This window comes from Anabrus simplex, chromosome 5 (assembly GCF_040414725.1).
Source record: "Anabrus simplex isolate iqAnaSimp1 chromosome 5, ASM4041472v1, whole genome shotgun sequence".
In the NCBI taxonomy this organism is placed as follows: Eukaryota; Metazoa; Arthropoda; class Insecta; order Orthoptera; family Tettigoniidae; genus Anabrus; species Anabrus simplex.
Window position 1 is genome coordinate 325,198,318 of NC_090269.1, and position 21,557 is coordinate 325,219,874.

Genomic DNA, 21,557 nt, shown 5'->3' on the forward strand with positions numbered 1-21,557 from the left:
CTGACACAAGTGTGATAAATTGATATAACTTGAAAACAGTATTCTCTCGGCCATTGGTAACTAATGCATATATTGAGCTTGAATTATTATTATTATTATTATTATTATTATTATTATTATTATTATTATTATTATTATTATTATTATTATTACTACTTGTATGTATGGCTATGAAATGATGTACATCCATTTAGTATTAGTATTATTATTATTTATGTAGTTGAATGATCGTATTGTGTGTGAGGTTATGTCATGAAACATGTGCTGTACATATACATTTATATCAGTTCAATGAATGTAGGAACCTGTATATAGTTCATTCTTACCTGTATATATAATTTTTAATCCATAATTGTGACACACACTGTAACTTCCAGAATGGTAATAGGCACTAGAATGATTGAGAATATTCGGTACATTATAATCTATATATTAGGCACTCTAGAATTTTCACAAAGGTAGTCTTTTCTGTAATGGATCTTTCTGAAAGCCTGGCCAGGCACATATATAAGGAGGTGGTCTTGATGGTAAAGAGAGTTAGTGGTTAGGGAGTTATTGGTTGACGAGTGATTGGTAAAAGAGTTATAGTGTAACAAGAATATATATATATATATATATATCGGGTTGACATGCAGTAGTTGCAGTATTCATATTGAAGTCGGTAGTCATCTGTTTCAACCATGTGTTAAAGTTGCAATCTCCATGTACAGCGATTGGCATTTTTTTTAATGGCGGCTTTGTGATGTGACTGTTTTGTTTGTGACAGCAGTGTTTAAGGTTATGTGTGTGTTAATTTGTAAATAGATGTCAACAAATTAATTGTACCACTAACAACATCTTGTGTACGTCTTTGTGGGTACGTCAACTGGCGACCGTGAGACAGGACGTAAAAATTTACGAGTGAATACGAGTGTAGTAGATCAAAATGTAAGTCATACTAGAGCAGCGGTTCTCAAAGGGTGTGCCACGGCACTCTAGTCTGCCATGAAATTGTTGTACTGTGCCGCGAAAAAATGCATGTGTATTCAATATTTTACTAATTCTATTTATTAATATTACAGAACGACTTAATCCTACATGCAGTAAGAACTCAAAAAAATCATATGCTTTTTCGATAATATTACACTAATGTTGAAGTTTAATGGGAAATGTGGGCTTGTTTACTTTTGCACAACTGTTTGATGCGAGGAGGAATCGCAGAAAATCGCACATGTAATTCTTGGTCCTCAGAAAAAAGTTGCTCGCGTTTCTTACCTTTAATGCATGTCAGTACTGAAAATCCCTGTTCGCACAGATATGTTGGAAACTGATATAGCATGCTCTGATAACACAGAGAACTCTCTTTTTGTTGAAATCCAGTACTGAAGTAGTGTTTCTTCCCTAAATTTCAGCTTCAAAATTCGATCGGCTTGAAGTTCAATCAATTATTCTGCCTCTTCTAATGGTAAAGGTTTTGTGTCCTCAGCAGTAGCGGCAAAGGGATTGCAAACCCATTTGCATTCGTTCACGTCGAGGGAAGGAAAATATTCTTGCACTTTTATTCTCCAAAATAGAAAGATGTTCAAAAATCAAACTGGAACAGACTTCGGTATCAGCTGTGAGAGGAAACATTTCAAGATCACTTTCAACTTTTGACTCCCACAGTTGAATTTTTCTTAAGAGCCCATTCAGCTTGTCAGTTGATTTAAGAATAGTCTCATTCCTTACCTGCATACTGACACTGAGATTATTCTAATGTCCAAAAATATCAGCTAGATATGCAACTTTCGAACTCGAAGTTTCGTCACCAATGAGGTCAGCAAACTCAAACTTTTCTGTGACAAATATTTGTATTTCTAATTTCATAAGATCTGGAAAGTACACTTCCTTTGGACAACCAGTGAATTTCGGTGTGAAGGACCAGAATTTCATGAACAGCTCCTGCTTTCTGACACATGACTTTGAGAAGTCTATAATTTAGAACTCTGCTTTCAAAGTAATTAACCATTTCAACTACTCAGCTCGTTATGTTCCTTAGATCTGAAGGAATGGTTTTTGACATCCAAGCTTCCCAGTGTAAAAACAATGTGTGGATCCAATGTGCGGAAATTATTGCTTCAACCTTGAAGTAAAACCTCTCATTCGACCAGTCTTTGCTGTGGCTCGATCATTACACACTGAAATTCAATTGTTTCAACTCAGTCAATTTTTTCCAATGTCGCTGTCATAGAATTATATATGTCTGATCCTGCTGGCATCAGGATAGAAACTGTTCAGTAAGTGATTCCTTGTTTAGGAATCTTATGTAGCTTATTAATTGATATTCTTAATGTCTGTTGATTCGTACATTTGAAGTGCAAATTTTTTACCATCATGTAATTTTTCCACTGGTTGTTTTTAATATCAGCTGACATCAGCAATTCCATTGTTTGACAAAGGTACTTTGGGTATCTCCCTCTCGGCAGCCTCTCCTAACACAGATTTATCTATTTTTTTTATAAGCAGGTAAAATCAAAGTTTCTGCTGCTGTTGGTGACTTTGTATTTCTGGCAGTCATTTCTGCTACTTTATAGCTAGCTACTAGCGCTTTTTCTGAAGTTGTAATTATTTTATTCATTGCCTTGCTTTCTTTAATTTGAGAAGAGAGTAAACGACTGAAATAAGCTTTATCTTTACTTTCACTGGGTGAGTTGGCCGTGCGGTTAAGGTTGCGCAGCTGTGAGCTTGCATCCGGTAGATAGTGGGTTCGAACCCCACTGTCGGCAGCCCTGAAGATGGTTTTCCGTGGTTTCGCATTTTCACACCATGCAAATGCTGGGGCTGTACCTTAATTAAGGCCACAGCTGTTTCCTTTCCACTCCTAGGCCTTTGCTATCCCATCGTCGCCATAAGACCTATCTGTGTCGGTGTGATGTAAAGCAGATAACAAAAAAAACCTTTATTTTCCAAGTGACTGTGTTTCGTTTTCAAGTGTCTCTTTACTTTGCTTGGAACCATACATTCATTGCTTAATTTTTTGCCACGTACAGCACACTCAGGAAATTCACGATTTCCAGATTCATTAAATGTAAATCTGAACTTGAATAAGAATCCTGATACCTGCGCACAACACCAGACGATGAACTGCTCTGCTGCGGAAGTAGCTTCTCATTGACACTTGATCCGGATGATTCACTTGTTCTATTTTCACTCTGATGTTCGTCACTGCTGTTTAATCTTTGGAGTTTAATTAAAATCTTCTCCATATTACAACACAATATCTGTACATTTACTTCAGTTTTATAATAAGACCAAATATTGCAACTTATTCAACAGTCAGTTGCACTAAGTCGTGCACCACATTTACAAACCTCTCCATTTCCAACTGAAGTACTGAACTGATTGTAGATGAGCAGTGATTGGTTTATATAGGCTCCACTAGGATTCGGGAGTGATCGACATATTTCTCTACTAACGTTCCGGTGGTTCGTGTACCCTTTGCGAGGGTTCCTATTCTTTCGGGACTGCTCTGTAGTATTTGAAATTCCTCTAAAGCAGGAATAGTTACTTGTACGTTGGGGTGTGCCGCTATATTCAGTATAGCGAAACAATGTGACACAAAAGAAAAAAGTTTGAGAACCCCTGTACTAGAGAATATGTCACTCAAACAGCTCAAAGACAAACTTACCAAAAGGAATCTCCTGATGAACAGAAAAAACCCATCGCTAGAGGTGTGACCATGGGAAGATCTCATCGAAGGAGGAGAAGATCCCAAAAAGTTTTTCGTCAAAGTCAACGAAGATGCTGACGAAACATCAGAAGATGAGGTAAATATTCCCAATATGTGTTCTAACATATGCTCTAGGCACTCAATGAACAGAATGACAAACTTGCTGATCAAATTTCAAAGGTATATGGCAGACTTTCAGACGAAAGTTCTCAAGCTAACTCGGTTTTAACCGGACAGATAACACAAGTTTACATACAGGTTTACAATGTAGAACAGGACCTAGAATCAAAAATTTCAACCGTAAATGACGAACGATTAACGCAGCAGATATTGGACATCAGGTCAAAACTGGGACATGTTGACAAGATCGATAGTAGAGTAACCAGCTGGAAGGGGACATCTTGGACCTCATGAAGGGGGTGGAAATCCAGGTTTCTAGCATAAAACAACAGGTTGAGGGGAGGATTTCTTACATCAAGGGAAATTTTGAAAGCTGCATATCTGTCATTGAGGGAAATCTTGGCAGCCGTATTTCTGTTGTTGAAGGAAGGATAGAAAACCGGATTTTGACTATCAAGGGAGATGTGCAAAACATAAGGGAAAGCATCCTTCATGCAGTAGAAAATAGATTGACTCAAACAGGACATATCGCCACACTTCTATCCCCCTCAAACCTAACTGGCAATACAGGACACCTAGACCCTAAGGTGATTATAGAGAGCCTTTCTGGTCGACATTAAATTTACCTTAGAATCAAAGATAAATAATTCTATTAATTTCCTAGACCTAACAATCCATAGACATCCCTCTTTATTTGCCAAATATTTTGCAGAGTCAGATAAAATAACAATATCATCAGGAAATCTCAGGGTTTTGATTTTGTCTCCTTGGACTTTGATTCCCTTTCCAAATTCCTCTTTGATTTCCTTTATTGCCTGTTCTATGTAAACACTGAAAAGGAGAGAGGACAAACTGCAGCCTTGCCTCACTCCTTTCTGGATTTCTGCTTCTTTTTCAAAGCAACTCGATTCTTATCACCGCAGACTGATTCTTGTATAGATTTTAGATAATTCTGCTTTCTCGGTATCTGATCCCGATCACCTTCAGAATCTCAAACAGCTTCATTCAATCAACATTATCGAATGCCTTTTTTAGATCTACAAAAGCCATGTACGTGGACTTGCCTTTCTTAATTCAGTCCTCTAAGATCAGACGTAAAGTCAGGATTGCTTCACGTATTCCCACATTTCTTCTGAAGCCAAATTGGTCTTCCTCCAACTCATTTTCAACTTGTCTTTCCTATCTTCTGTAATTAATATATGTTAGAATTTTGCAGGTGTGAGATACTAAACTAATGGTGTGGTAGTTTTCACACTTGTTAGCACCGGCTTTCTTGGGAATAGGTATAACAACATTCTGCTGAAAATTGGATGGCACTTCTCCTGTAGTTTTCCTTTCTCCAAAAGTTTTCCTTGATTTTCCTGTATGCAGCATCTACCTTTCCTTATACACTAAACAGAATAATCCATGCTGGTTTCTCCTAAGGCAGTCAGTAATTCTAAGGGTATGTCATCAATTCCCGGTACCTTGTTCCTACTTAGGTCTCTCAAAGTTCTGTTGAATTCTGACCTCAAAATGGGGTCTCCCATGTCATCAGCATTAACAGCCTCTTCTTGTTCCAGAAGACTATCATCTACTTCTTTACCTTCATACAGTTGTCGGATATATTCCTGCCATCTTTCTGACTTGTCTTCTTTCCCTAGAAGTGGTTTTCCATCTAAGCTTTTAATATTCACACACGCAGTTTTCCTTTCTCCAAAGGTTTCCTTGATTTTCCTGTATGCAGCACCTACCTTTCCTATGACTATACAACCTTCAACATCCTTGCACTTCTCTTTCAGCCATTCTTCCTTAGCTGTCCTACATTTTCTATCTACTTAATTCTTAATTTGCCTGTATTCTCTTCTGCCCTTCTCATTTTTTGCATTCTTGTACTTTCGTCGTTCATCAATCATGTTGATCTTTCCTTTCGTCCTAACTTTTCTTCAGCAGCCTTACTGATCTCATTCTTCATGACTGTCCATTCTTCCTCTACTGTGTTTCTTTCAGCCTTGTCACCTAGTCCTTGTGTTACATGTCCCCTGAAACAATCCCTCACACTCTCTTCTTTCAACTTGTCTGGATCCCATCTCCTTGTATTCCTTCCTTTGTTCAATTTCTTCAACTTCAGATGGCATTTCATGACCAACAAGTTGTGGTCAGAATCCACATCTGCTCCTGGGAAAGTCTTGCAATCCAACACCTGGTTTCTGAATCTCTACCTAATCATATGAAGTCTATTTGATACCTTCCAGTGTCTTCAGGTCTCGTTCATGTATACAGCCTTTGTTTGTGGTGTTGAACCAAGTGTTAGCAAGGACTAAATTATGATTGGTGAATTCAACCAGCTGACTTCCTCTTTCATTCCTTTGTCCCAGTCCGAATTCTCCTACTATGTTACCTTCTCTTCCTTGGCCTACCACTGCATTCCAGTCACTGTTAGGTTCTTGTCATCTCTTCTATCTCTTCATATATTCTCTTGATTTCTTCATCAGCCTCTGAACTAGTAGTCATATAGACCTGCACTGTTGTGGTGGGCATTGGCTTGGTGTCTATCTTGGTAACAATAATCCTTTCATTATGCTGGTCATAGTAGTTTACCCGCTGCCCTATTTTCTTATTCATTATGAAACCAGCTCCTGCATTTCCCTGGTTTGATTTTGTGTTGATTATTCTGTAGTCGCCGGACCAAAAATCTTGCTCTTCCTGTCAACGTACTTCACTTACAGTATACCAACAACATCTAACTTTAGTCTATCAATCTCCCTTTTCAGATTCTCTAACCTACTGCAACGATTCAAACTTCTAACATTCCACGCTCCTACTTGCAGAATTTCAGTATCCATCTTCCTGATGATTGCCGCCTCTCGTGTAGTCCCCACCCAGAGATCGGAATGGGGGACTATTTTACCTCCAGAATATTTTACCCTGGAGGAAGCCATCATTAGTTCATCATTCATACAGAGAGAGCTGCATGTCCTGGGGAGTTAGTTACAACTATAATTTCCCGTTGCTTTCAGCCGTGTAGCTGTATCAACATAGCTAAAGCACGTTAAGTAATATTACAAGACCATATCAGTCAATCATCTAGACTGCCTCCCTTGCAACTTCTGAAAGGCTGCTACCCCCCACTTTCGAAGAACCATTCGTTAGTTTGGTCTCTCGATAGATACCCATCCAATATGGTTGGACCTACAGCTCAGCTACCTGCTTCATTGGGACACGCAAGCCTCCCCACCGTGGCAAGGTCACATGGTTCTCAGGGGTGGATATGTTACCTATGCATTGTTATTTCTTAAACGATGATATACTCAGGAACAAGGCTGGTCCACTGTGAAATGTTGGGCCATGTACAAGCAAGCATTATGTTTGCAGACCGGTCAAAGTTGAACTGAGTCTAAACCTCTTTATGCAGCCCTCTACTCTATCCATACTGTTCTTACCAACTTCATTTCCCCACAAAAAAAAAAAAAAAAAACAACTAACAATCCTCAGGTGTCTCCAAGATGTGCCCTTTCAATCTACTTTGTATTTATAATACAATCTACCCATCTCACTTTTAGCATTCTTCTGTTATACAATGCACAAAAGCTTCTGTTTTCTTTCCCTTTGTGCTAGTTATTGTCGATATTTCACTTCCATACAATACCATATTCCACACAAAAGTCATATCAACTATCTTTCTAATACAGGTAAGTATATCAATGTTCGAAGTGATTACAATAGAGTAAATTAATACAAAATTAAACAATTTCTTCGGTATTTGTGTTTTAATTTTTCTTTAGGCTGAAGATCCCCTAGTACTAGGTCAAAACTAGTCCCTAATCTTTTATGTAATTTAAACTCTTTACATTTTGTATTGAAAAGGTACACTCTAATAATACATTAATTTACTCTATTGTAATCACAGTTCAATACGGATCTATCATTATGAAACTTATTTCATTTAATGTTCGAAGTGAGCAAATTTTTGTTCTTAAGAAAGGCCTTTCTTGATGTTGCTAGTCTGCATTAAAATCCTCCTTATTTCTACCATCTTAAGATATTCTACTATAGATAATAATTTAAGGTTTTCTGATCTGATCTGATCTTGATCTGAAATTATTATTATTATTATTATTATTATTATTATTATTATTATTATAACGGTATCATGATTATCATCACTTGTCATTTTTAACTATCACAACATACGATCATTTATGTGGAATCTGAATCTCTCATTATCTTTAGGTCCGTAGTATTTCAGCGAATGGCTGCGCAGTGTATTTTCTTCGTACATGCTGTCACGGGTTCGAATCCTGCCCACTACGTAATTCAGTATTACTTTGTTACATTGCCTGTACTTTTACACTCATTTCTCTGTGTTCATCATTAATTTCATACATTTCCTCGTATCATATTATTTCAGCACAGCTTCATCATATGCTAAGTGTTTCCCATATGGAATTTATATCTCTTTCTATCTCAACATTATTTTATTCATTTATATATCACAGAGTTATCAACTGACTTATATTTCTCATCTGTGACATCGTACAGCATTTTTATATCCTGACTGCGTGATCTTTATAATATCTCTCTTCCCATCTGATTTATTTCTGAGGTCATTCTCCACAAATCATCGCAACAACCTGGAATTATATTGCCAACATTTGACAATCATGATCACGTAATTCATCATCCTACATGTTCCGGTTAGCACTTGAAAATGAAATATCTGACATTTATTTATAAAATATTGGACCGTAATTTAAACAATACGTCTATTAGCATATAAGGATTATTAGCACCGATGTCATTACTGATAATTATTAATTCACAAATTTAGATTATCGCACATATTAAGTCCGAATTAGAAAACATACCGTCATTAACAACTCCTGATAATTTCAACATATCATCACACAAAATTTACTATTACTCGCTGTTACATCGAAAGATGATATCTCAAGAATTATTATTATTATGATTATTATTAGTGGCATTCCCTCCAACTCTTGACAACGTCAAACGGAGACTATTAACATAACAACATAAACACAGATGGCCTGACACATGGCTGGATTTTCCCTAAATATTATTATACAACTTGTCGTCAAATGAAATAACATAACAGCAAACTCTAGGTCGAATTGAACACTACACAAAATCAAACTTTTCAAAAAATCTCGACTATAAAATACTGGTAATACATGCATGACTTAACTGCTATACTCTACCTGTACCTTAATTAAGGCCATGGCCGCTTTCTTCCCATTCCTAGGCCTTTCCTGTCCCATCGTCACCATAAGACCTATCTCTGTCGGTGCGTCACAAAGCAACTAGCAAAAAGAAAAAAATTACTGTTTCTCCCTTTCAGTGCACTAATCTATCATTGTGTTTATCATATTATGTATTTCTTTTCACGTTCCTGTCTCTTTGTATATGACTTGTATTGAACTCAGAATTATTATTTTATTGGGAATAAATGAGGTAACTTCAACTGAATATTTTAAATTTATAGTATCCTGTGCATGAAACATTGCCTGAATTAAATCTTTCATTCTAGGAGTTATCAACTTCACATATATTGTTTGGAAAGAGGGAACTAACCTGCAAATACCATGTTAGAAAATAGAATACGTATGGTAATCTGTAGAAATTAAATACTTCTATTTTTCCCCCCCCCCTAGATAATGATTATCCTGGGAAGATGGCCTCTGGAATGACCTTCACTATTGAACCAGTGTTAGCACAAGGCTCACAAGAAATTGTTATTCTTGAAGATGGATGGACAGCTGTCACTTTGGATAATGGACGGACTGCCCAGTTTGAGCACACTGTTCTTATAACTGAAAGCGGAGTAGAGGTGCTAACAATATAATAGACATTGCTACTTAATGGGAGTAGATACTGTTGTTTGTCTGATACTTGCTTTCTGAAGTCAAAGTTCGTGAAAATAACCCTCAACTGATAATGTGCCATTGCTTAGACTTTCAAGAAAGATAAACCTGCTATGTTTTGCTTTTAGATCTTCTATTTTGAAGTCTTTGTCCTCCTGTTTCATTCATCTGAAATGGATAAAATTTAGCAAATGTGTTACTTGTGGACCTGTGAGCATGCTGCTAGTTATACAATTTAGGGCAGATATTGCAGACTTCCAAGTTCTTGAAAAAATCCATCTTTAACATTTTCTATGTATGAGGATCTTTATGAATCATCAGCAAAGGCTTTTAAATTGTTGTGTGAATTATGCCAACTGACAGCAGTATTGAACATGGAAAATTCAGTAAGCTCCAAATTTAAAGAAAAGAAAAAAATAACTACACTCTACTTACATTATAAATAGAGTTCAGATGTAACCAGATTATTTGGATGGATTTCAACTTTCTGAAGACTGGCTGATGAAGCAATGTCTATAGGTGGAAATAATTTACTTCCAAATGGACTGATTTATGTTAACTCTGGTATCAAGAAAGGAACATATTGGTAATCAGTCCATGTACTTGTATTTGTGTTGAGTTTTCAGTCTGATGGTTGGTTGGATCCCCAATAGCTCCAGATGTCACAGATAGCCTAGGAATCAGTGAAGAGGCATACTAGGGAAATGAGGAGTGAGGTAGTTTCCTGTAATTTTCCTCACTGAGTCGGGTGGCATATCAATCTACTGAGCCTACTAAAGTGCACACACAAACCAACTCTGTGCGTGACACCTTCAGACCATTCACCACAGTGACAGGCAGCATAAGGAATGTCATTACCAACATCACTTCATGTTGTATGATGCAGGCATGTGAAAGATTTCTGACCTTACATTTAATGTGTACCCATTTGTACACGCCGAGGGCTGTGTATGAGTGCGTCACCAAGCACTCGAGGCAATGGGCTCTCTTGTCAGTAGGGTGCAGTTCAGTTCGGAGATGACTGTATCATTGTATGGGGACTGTTCACGAGGGTTGAAATGGGATGCCTGGTACCTCTTACAACATCCCTCACCAATGAACAATACAGGTACCTGCTTTCAGATCATGTCCACCCATTTTCTCACCTTCAGCACACTGCAGGAGACCTGTATATTGTTACCTGCGTAACAATTTTTCCCTCTTGGGAAATATTTTCGAACTAGCCTCATGGCTGTGGAAAAACTGTGTTCTTAGAAGTGGTTCGCCGCTTCGTTATTTCTTCTTTTCAAGACTTATAACTGGAAACTTCGCCGCTGGAAAGGTTATTCGTTGCCCAGCTGACTGTATGCACGTCCTATCTGTGCCTGACTGTATTCTCCTGCACTCTAGTGGCGTAGGTATGTACTACCTCGCGAACTACGTTACCACTCAGGCGCTTACCCTCTGTGCACATGTGATCGTTGGGGCCGTGCACTGCGGAATCTCGGGAAGTCGCCATTGCTGTTTGGTGAAAAGGAAGAGATGGACGTGTGTGGCTTCTCTCTCCCTAAGGAGATGATTTCTCCGAAAATGTTCGAGCCTGGTTAAGATTACATACGTAGGGCTTTTGCCCTGGTGAATTCTGCAAGTTGTTTTGGTTTATTATTCCTCGTCTGGAATTTGCATGTTATGTTTTTCTTCAAAGTAAGTAAGTAGCATATACTACCGAAGCCGTCCTCACAACTTCATCTGGATGAAACTGTAAGTGTTGTTACAACTAAACCTTTACTGATTTTTGGTGAAAGACCTGAAAATTTTCCTATGTGAAGAAGGTGTGTGCGACACTATGTAACTGGCGTCATCTAAAAACTAAGTCTTGCCTTGTGGAATTTCAAATTTTCGGCTTGTTAATTGGAACTTATAGCATGTGTAATTATGTTTGTTAAATTGGGGCTTGCGTACTGTGTGAAAGAACGTTTTGGATTCTTCGAAATCGTAATTGGGTAACCTAGTGTTTATTAATGGCTTTTCTAGGCCTAAAAGTTTTGTGCTAAAAGGCTATTATTTAACTGGAATAATTTAACAAGCGAGTCGCTTCAGGGATGTGGGTGTTACGTGTACAGTGTGTCCCGGTACCTTTCTTTCTTGCTTCTCTGGTTAATTTTATTTTAATTTAACTTAATTTTATTCTTCCTTTTGGGTTTTTGGGTTATTTTCTGCGTCTGTTTTCTTGGTCCTTTGTTAGTTTTCGCCTATTGTTGTTTGCGGCCTGTGATTGGCCCCTTCCTTCCCTTGACCCATTGTTGGTCGTTGCCATGGGAATGCTAATGTTGTTGAAGTTGTTGTGATGGGATTGATGACTGGGATTTGATGTGCCTGTGATGAAATCTGCCTTGTGCGCGGATTACCTTGGTCCATTTAATTTTTCTTTGAGATTTTAATTTTTCTTTCTGCTCATTTTTCCTCCCGGTGTTTAGGAGATTATTATTATTATTATTTTAATTTCGTGAAAAGTGCACGTAATACCTACCCATCCTTGCAGGGGGTCGTTTGACACATCCTGAAAAGGGGTTTTCAGTATCAATATTAAAAACTATTTCTGTCAAGGTTGTTTCTCACGGTTGAAAGGATGTTAAAAAAAAAAAAACTTTGGTACTGTGCAAGGAAAACTTTTGGTTGTAAGAAAACTTATGAGGTGATGAGGTTTCATTAATCTACATTATCTTACTAAGTCCTTTAAGAACTAAATAATTATTTTCCTTATAAACGGTCGACCGTTGGGTTTTGGTTTGAGTTTAAAATTTTTAAATATTATTTTATTTTTTTCCAGCGAGGATTTTCTTTCTATTTGTTAATTATTTAAATATGCTGATTAAATACCTTTGGTTCCCCAAGGTGTTGGTGTTTTCCTTTAAAAGGAGTGATAATTTGATATGACCAGGTGTATTTTTATCCGCTTCTTTGGGGGCCCTGTTTTATTTTCTAATGGTAAGTGCCTTTTTTTTTTTTCCTTTTATTTGTCTTTGTCTAGCACGTTTCCACGTATCTGAACCATGCCTTTGGTACACGGTCAGACCCTTGGTGCTGTCACTTGGGGTAATTATGCCTTTAATTGCTCTAAGTGTTACAATATACATTAAAACAATTCACCATTCATTCACTCCCAAATTCTGGTTGATTGGTTCGATGAACACTCCGTGAACACGAGGATGCTTGCCTCGTTCCTAAGGACACCTGACCTCAATCCTACTGAGCACATCTAGGATGCTGTCGAGAGAGACGGGCATGCTGCTGAGCCTGCTCTGAACGATCTTTGTGCATTAAGGGGGGACATCAACCAATATGCATGTCCACGGAAAATACCATGTATCTCACTACATTTCACATACACATGAAAATTGATAGGACCATTAGTAGTACAATTAGCCACAAGTTCTGCAATTTTCAGATTTCTATTTCAAAATTTTGAGTTTATATTGAAATTCCAGATTTTAATTTTGAATACCAATTTTATTCAAGAAACATTTGAATCAAATTTTCTGAAAATTGAAATTAAATTTCACCAATAGTGTTTAAACAAATAGGTGCAAGGATATTTTTCTTGGTATAATATCAACGTTTGTAAAACATTTTAAAATTTTGCATTAAAAATAGTGAAAAATTTTCAACAAATGCTGTTTAAAAATGTTATTTTGTCAAATATACCATTTCTGTTGTGGTAAAATATGTGTTCTTATCAGTTTATTAACTGTAAAAAATTTCATTCATCAATGTATCATAGTATCAGAAAAAAAAGGAACATTTGTTTAAAAAATGGAAATGCCAGAAATCATTAAAAGTTTGTCAAACACAAAACTCTATTTATTGAGCTGAAATACTCCTGGACTGTAGTCTTTGTCTTCCTCATCTTCTGCTCTTCTTTTTTCACCCCTCTTCTGTTGCCTTCTTTGTTTCATTCCAACCAGAACTTCAGTTTCTGCTGCAGCAGCACGTTTCTGGTTGATAGTTCTGATGATGCAGCATGTGCAGAATCCAGTATTGAAGCCCATATTTAGAATATTATTAATTCTTCCTTCATTCCCATTATTGTAGACAAAAATAGCATCATTTGTGGTAATTTTGACAGTGGTAAAGGAGCAAAAGGTGATTTTAGGACACTGTATCCATATCACTGAGTTCAGGGATTCATCGGGATTTTGTGTTTTCCCATGGAGACATCGACGGCGAAAGTCAGGATTTCAAAAGGGCTCGATAGACCGGCTTTATTGCTAATAAAACTGGTTCAAGTAGACTATGTGACTGGATATCAATTAACCTAAATCCTTTATCTTCCTCCAGTTCATCACTGTAGTCACTTTACAAGCATTTTTTTCAGCTTAGATTTAGACACACTTGAAGGTGTGAAGATACTAGCCATAACGTTATTTACATCTCTTTTTCCAGGTTCACATTTCATCCTCCAAACATTTATTGATCAGAGATTTCTTGTGTTTCCTAAAAATTCTGTTATTTCCAGACATATTAGGTGTTACCATGAACACCACTTAGATAAACAATCAACAGTACATAGCAAGTCACATGGCAACCGCAGAGATGTCAACTAAAGCAATATCCACACCAATTTTGCAGCCTTCTGAATCATAAACATAGTCGTCGTGAACTTTGCCGGTCACATTGTAGTTATATTATGCCTTTCAGTACAGAATTCTGCTAATATACAAGGACAAATAGCAATAAATTCAAGAAGACTTGAACTGGTACGAGTGCATGTTGTGAAAAGTGGGCGTGGCTTGAGTGCATCATCAACAGATTTAAGTATTTAATAGACTTAGAGATTAAATTCATATTCCAAACTTTGAGAATAGAATCTCTAAAGGCTAAGCAACGAAATATGAGAATTAAAAAGTTATTGATATTTTGGTGTATTTCATTGATGTCCCACCTAGCAAGGCTGTGCAGTAGTCATGGAATATTATGACTTCCCACAGTTCTGGTATCTTATGGAGTCCCTGCCATGCTGCATTGCCATTGTCATCAGGGTGAAACTAACAAGATATCTCTAATTTAATTGCTCATCGGTGTAATCTCTGTAAGATCTAAAATACAGCAGTCCCCCCACACCTCTCTTTCATGGATCTGAGGGCACACCGGTTCTCCTGGAAATGAAAAGGCAGACGTCATTGCAAAAGCAGCCTCCTCATCCAATATAGAAATCACCTACAACAAATCACCCCCAAGCTATGCAAAAGCCCAAATCAAATCACATCTAATAAGACAGTGGAACAATCTCTGGACATCAAGTACAAAAGGGTCCGTCACAAGAGAATTATTTTTCCCTGACATATGTAGCCAACTCCAGTGCAAAACATTAGTGCCCAAATTCATTCTCACTCAGTTTCTCTCCGGCCATGGAAAGTTTAAGTGCTACGTTGAACGCTTCAAAATTAACTTTGCAGGCGATTACTTGTGCTTTTGTGGATCTTCACAAATGGTGGACCATTTACTGTTCAACTGTGCCATGTTTGGAAGGACAAGATTCAAACGTGAGTGTCATGTAAACAATTGTAATGTGAAACTTTCAAAGTCATTATACCATCTGTTCAGGAAATCCTGCTGCTACAAACAGTTCCTTAACTTCATTCACCACACCTTCAATAATTTAGTTTCCTAATTTTGTGTCGCGCACCAATAATTTTAAAAAAATGATCAAAACTATAACCCTAATATACTCATGTACAATCTTCAATTTTTATTAAAAACTTACAATATTCATTTACACTTTTTATATAATAGGCCTTTGTAGCCTCGGAGGCTCAGACGGCAGCACATTGGCCTCTCACCGCTGGGTTCCGTGGTACAAATCCCAGTCACTCCGTGTGAGATTTATGCTGGACAAAGCGGAGGTGGGACAGGTTTTCTCTGGGTACTCAGGTTTTCCCTGTCATCTTTCATTCCAGCAATACTCTCCACTGTTATTTCATTTCATCTGCCAGTCATTAATCATTGCTCCAGAGGAGTGCGACAGACCTCGGCAGCCGGCCACTTCCTATCCTCGCCGCAAGATGGGGACTTTATTCATTCCATTCCTGACTCAGTCATTCACTGGAAAACAGGTTGTAGGTTTTTATTTCCATATAATAGGCCTTTGTACACCTTTCTTTTGGTGTGATAGTCCTGAAAGCAATCTTCAGGGTGCAATGGGATCCTGCCACAACTCTTGGATTCCTTTTGGGACAAATTCTACACACACTAGGTGAGTATTTCCTCTTATTAGTGCAGAGGATATATGTTGGAAAATGCCTTTCTACTAGGCGACTCAGTTTTGGATGGCTGTCAACTTGCGAAATCACTGTCTGCTGCATACTTTTCCAGCATTGAAGTGATCACGTCTTACCTGAACTGAAGCGAAGTGGAACAGAACAGATACATTCGGCAACATAATGTCTACCAAGTGAAAGAAAAGCTTCCTACACTACTTAAGAGGCGGCCGGAGCTGGAACGGCCGGCCACCAGCTCAGTAGTTGTTGTAACATGGGTCAAAAGTTTGTAAGAGTTTCTATAAGGAAACGGAACAAGGTAAAATTATTTTGTTTTTATAGCGTACGGTAGTCTGTGATACACTTCTCATTAGTGTAAAAGCATTTTAAAAAGAAATGCAAGTATAGTTATAAAATGGTATTTAAAATAACGAATCTCCATATGAAATTGAGTTCTGAACCGCGGTTTTCCTAAACTTGTTTTAAGTCAAGATGGTGTTCAAATTAGAAGCAAACTATACCGTAGGGAAGTTTATTTTTTTCGCTAAGCGGCTACTTTAACATACTTCAAAATTAGGGATTCTTTATATATTTAATCGTGATTTTAACAAAACTCTGCTTATTGACTTCCGAGTGTCGGCCAAATTCTAGTGCTGGTAGTTCAGCCAGTTTCCGTCAGATGCCGCAGCGTCACAAAGCCTTGTCCTTGAAGAGGGATGATGACAGATTAGCTCTTACCCATGCAGGGATGTGGTGAGTGAGATCTTCAGCTGCTATCAGTTGCTTCCTCACCCTTGCTTCATAACAAGCGGCAGTGGACACGCTGACAATACTTCGTTACTCGCTAGTTGTGGTATGACCTTTCAATAGCACGTTATATTTTTTACCGAGTGCAATGGAATGGCAAAATGCTTGATTTGTAATAAGACATTAAACTTTATTAACAATTTTAACACTGGGCGAGTTGGCCCTGCGGCTGTGAGCTTGCATCCGGGAGATAGTGAGTTCGAACCCCACTGTCGGCAGCACTGAAGATGGTTTTACGTGGTTTCCCATTTTCTCACCAGGCAAATGCTGTGGCTGTACCTTAATTAAAGCCGCGGCCGCTTCCTTCCAACTCCTAGGCCTTTCCTATCCCATCGTCGACATAAGACCTATCTGTGTCGGTGCGACGTAAAACCACTAGCAAAAAATATTAACATTCATCGACATTATTCTTTAAAACACGCCGAAGAATATGACAAATATGTTGGTGAAGAACACCATGAAATTGCGAATGAACTTAAAACAGTTGCCTTATCTGAGGTAGATGTTACCTGACTTTAATGAATTGTCTTTGTTATATTAGTGACGCAATGATGCTTACTATTCAAAATAAGACAATTAACTTATTTTTATTGGTAATTGTAGGTCAGAGGTGAATCGTCAGTTCGAATAAGCTACAACATACCTTACTAAAAGAATGGCTAAATGGCGTAACGTTACAGAAAGAGATGCAGTAATGGTTGAGAATCCGCATACTGAATAGTAGTTGTAGTAGAATAAGAATAAATTGCTATAAATATACGTTGTTCCTCTTTCAGTTGTAGCCTATTACAATATGGGCAGTGGCGGTTCTAGATACTTAAAAACCGAGCTGGATAGCTGCAGTCGCTTAAGTGTGGCCAGTATTCAGTATTCGGGAAATAGTAGGTTCGAACCCCACTGTCGGCAGCCCTGAAGATCGTTTTCCGTGGTTTCCTATTTTCACACCAGGCAAATGCCGGGGCTGTACCTTAATGAAGGCCGCGGACGCTTCCTTCCCACTCCTAGCCCTTCCCTCTCCCATCGTCGCCATAAGACCTATCTGTGTCGGTGCAAAAAAAAACCAATTACATGGGGGGGGGGGGCTGTTTGGAATTGAAAGTCTTGGTAACGGAATTCAAAAGAAAAGTAACCATGTTTATGAAAATACAATGGGCAACATTAGCACAACCATTAACATGTTTATTTCAAATACATTATATCTGTAAATTATCAATTTCTTTATTAATCAAGGAATTTTAAAATAATTAATTCACTAAAACTGAGCCCCCAGCCCCACCAGGGCTAGAATCGCCACTGGATATGGGTTTAAATCTACTTTTGATACTAGTGTGCACGGAAACTCACCACTGGACTGCTTCCCTTGTTCTCGATACGAGGCTTGCAGGCGGACCTCCCCTGTTTCTGCATTACAACCCTCCTTGAGGCTCCGTGCATGTGTCACTGTTTATAATACCCATTACAGCTGGGACAGATAGAATACAACCGTTTCGGGAACACAACTGTTGTTGAATGAAACAATTACAAGAATATAACCGTTTTTCAGTTGCAGTGCGGTGGTGGTGATTATTGTTTGGTTTTTTGCTAGGGGCTTTACGTCGTGATTATTGTTTTAAGAGAAAGTACAACTAGGCAACCATCCGCTATATAACTCTAATCAGAGAGAAAAAATGGAAGGGATCCGACACTTCGAAAAATGAAGGTATCGGCCTAGGAAAGACAAGGGCCACGAAGGGCGTGAAAATGAAAGACTGCATAGGCCTCCTTACGTAATACCATCGGGGTCGGAAAAGAACAAGAGTTGACTAAATGTGGTCGGATAGGATAGATGAGAGAAGAGAATATCGTCTACTGCAGCTGGTTATTCAAGGGAAGATACAAGGCAAAAGATGACCAGGAAGAAGGCGCATTCCTTGGATTGATTGAAAACTTGGTTCAATTGTTCCACTACTGAGCAACATCCAAAGCAAGAATCTCTATTATGGTAGCCGATCTTCTGAAAGGAAATGAACCGAGCTCGTTAGTTGCAGTCGCTTAAGTGCGGCCAGTATCCAGTATTCGGGAGATAGTAGGTTCGAACCCCACCGTCGCCCCCTGTGGGTGGGGGTGGTAGAATAACACCCACGGTATCCCCTGCCTGTCGTAAGAGGTGACTAATAGGGGGCCCAGTGGCTCTGTACGTTTGAGCGTGGGCTGGCGACCACGGGGCCCTTAGCTGAGTCCTGGCATTGCTTCCACTTACTTGTGCCAGGCTCCTCACATTCATCTATCCTATCCGACCTCCCTTGGTCTACTCTTGTTCTCTTCCGACCCCGACGCTATTAGGTATGCGAGGGCTAGGGAGTCCTTCATTTTCGCGCCCTTCATGGCCCTTGTCTTCCTTTGACCGATATCTTCATTTTTCGAAGTGTCGGATCCCTTAAATTTTTTCTCTCTGATTAGTGTTAATAGAGGATGGTTGCCTAGCTGTACTTCCTCTTAAAACAATAATCACCACCACCACCTGAGTCATATGATGAGCACACAAATACAATGTAGTGCAAACTGATTGATATCTGTCAAGTATACGCGTCCAGAAGAATACAATAATCACCACCCCACTGTCGGCAGCCCTGAAAATGGGTTTCCGTGGTTTCCCATTTCACACCAGGCAAATGCTGGGGCTGTACCTTAATTGAATCGATTATTTCAGAAACCAATCAAGCGCCAAGTCTGTTATTTTTTGGAAAATGAAAAATACTGTCTAGCATCAGATAAAATGTTATTGTAGGGGTTTTAATATTTTAGCACGAAAGTATTATATCTCTTAATAATTTCTATCTAAGGAAAAATATTTTGTGTTTATTAACTCTGCTATAAAAAACCGGAAAATATTTCCACTTAACTGGTTTCTGAATTAAACGAGTGTTGCAAACATATTTTTATGGGATAATTCTTGAGTTTTGAAGGGATTTTGTCATAAACCCCATATTTGTTTAAAAAAACATATTTTAATAGGTTTAGACTGTATTGCTGATACAAAAGGATGAAATCAGCAATGTCTGCTCATCATGACAAGAGGTAATCAGTCCTCATAAACAAACTCCACAGCACATTCTGTCTCTGTATTAGGCCATTGTAAAATGCTGTCATAAAAGTGTTCATATTCCATCATGTAAGGTTTTAAGGCATTTAATTCATGTACCTTCTTGATATTGATGGGCACCTAAAACAAACAGTAACAAAGAATAATGTAGGGCTCAAGGTACTTTCTTGTCTGAGTAGGAAATGTAACCTTCTCCTTTTACCCTTGCATTCCAAATAATATTACGCGTGTGAGTTTGTTTGTCTACCACTCCTCGTTTCCTTTTTAGATACAGGTTCGTCTTCTGAATTTTTTTTTTTTTTTGCTAGTGGCTTTATGTCGCACCGACACAGATAGGTCTTATGGCGACGACAGGATAGGAAAGGCCTAGGAGTTGGAAGGAAGCGTCCGTGGCCTTAATTAAGTTACAGCCCCAGCATTTGCCTGGTGTGAAAATGGGAAACCACGGAAAACCATCTTCAGGGCTGCCGACAGTGGGATTCGAACCCGCTTCTGAATTTTCAGACATATCACTAAGAATATAAAAAACACTGCACTAAACAAAAGAAACATTTTTTGAATCATTTGTTCACAAAACTAGGAACATGCGATTCCAGAAACACAACAATGACAAAAACAGATGAACAGCTGGTTATTCTGGATTCAGAACAGCAGTGCCAACCGGAAAGGTACCAGCAGTTTACCGCAGAAACCAACCAAGCGGTGTCACTTAACTGGTTTCTGAACTAAATACGAAATTCAACGTAATGCCTGACCATTATAGGACAACGTTTCTTGACTGGTTTCAGCACCAAAATGTGCGTATACCCTCTTAGTAACATATTTTGCCATTAACTCATTTTTCCATTTTTTGGCACTTGACTGCTTTCTGAAATAATCGATTCAATTAAGGTCACGGCCGCTTCCTTCCCACTCCTAGCCCTTTCCTGTCCCATCGTCGCCATAAGACCTATCTGTGTCGGTGCGACGTAAAGCAACCAGCAAAAAAAAAAAAAAATTTAAAAAAATAAGATGACACTTGATGAAGAGGGATATATCAAAGTGAGGAGCCCGGCACAAGTAAGTGGAAATAAAGCTAGGACTCAGCTAAGGGCTCCGTGGTCGCCAACCCAGACTCCCAAGTTCAGAGCCCATGGGGCTCGCTTTAGTCGCCTCTTACGACAGGCAGGGGATACTGTGGGTGTTATTTTACTACCCCCATCTACAGAGGGAGGTTGCAGTGCCCCTCAGCTGTGGCGTTCTTTACCAGCACCGTTTCAGAGTTTCATAACGGGTAGGTATATAAAACCGTCATTTGCAATCCTTGTATTTCTTGGAAATGGGGTGTTCCAACGTAACTAGAATAATTCACAGGTCAGATAGGTCATTCCGGTGAGCAGCGTTGCTATTGGCTAAAGCGCCTGACGGCACCGAAAGCGAGAATGAAGTGGTATTCTTTTGAGCTTAGTAGTTACTCTAATTACACTCCACTCAAGTCATGAAATACAGAACTAATGGATATTTAGATGCTGTAACATTTATTATTTAAAACTTATACGAAAACATACGACTTCAAATCCGTCTTTGTAAAGACAAAGAGACTCTCACAATGGCTCGAAGGATGGAAAGCAGGCCTTCTGCCCCTTGGCAGGTTCGATCCTGGCTCAGTGCAGTGGTATTGGAAGGTCGACACGTTAAGGAACTCTTGCGGGACAACATTCCGCCACCTCTGCGTCTCCGAAAACAAGTTATTTTATCGAATTCAAATTTTAACACAATAT

General features: G+C 38.6%; 1 protein-coding gene across 1 annotated transcript in view; it reads left to right on the forward strand.

Annotated features, from left to right (window-relative positions):
• The window catches only part of LOC136874051 (methionine aminopeptidase 1D, mitochondrial), a 173,441-nt gene extending 159,947 nt beyond the window's left edge, over nt 1-13,494 (forward strand). Inside the window, exon 6 of the mRNA XM_067147561.2 lies at nt 9,463-13,494. Within this exon, the coding sequence (XP_067003662.1) occupies nt 9,463-9,653 (191 nt within the window). The 3' untranslated portion in view covers nt 9,654-13,494. The remainder of the gene's footprint in view (nt 1-9,462) is intronic.
• Nucleotides 13,495-21,557: the final 8,063 nt, after the last annotated feature.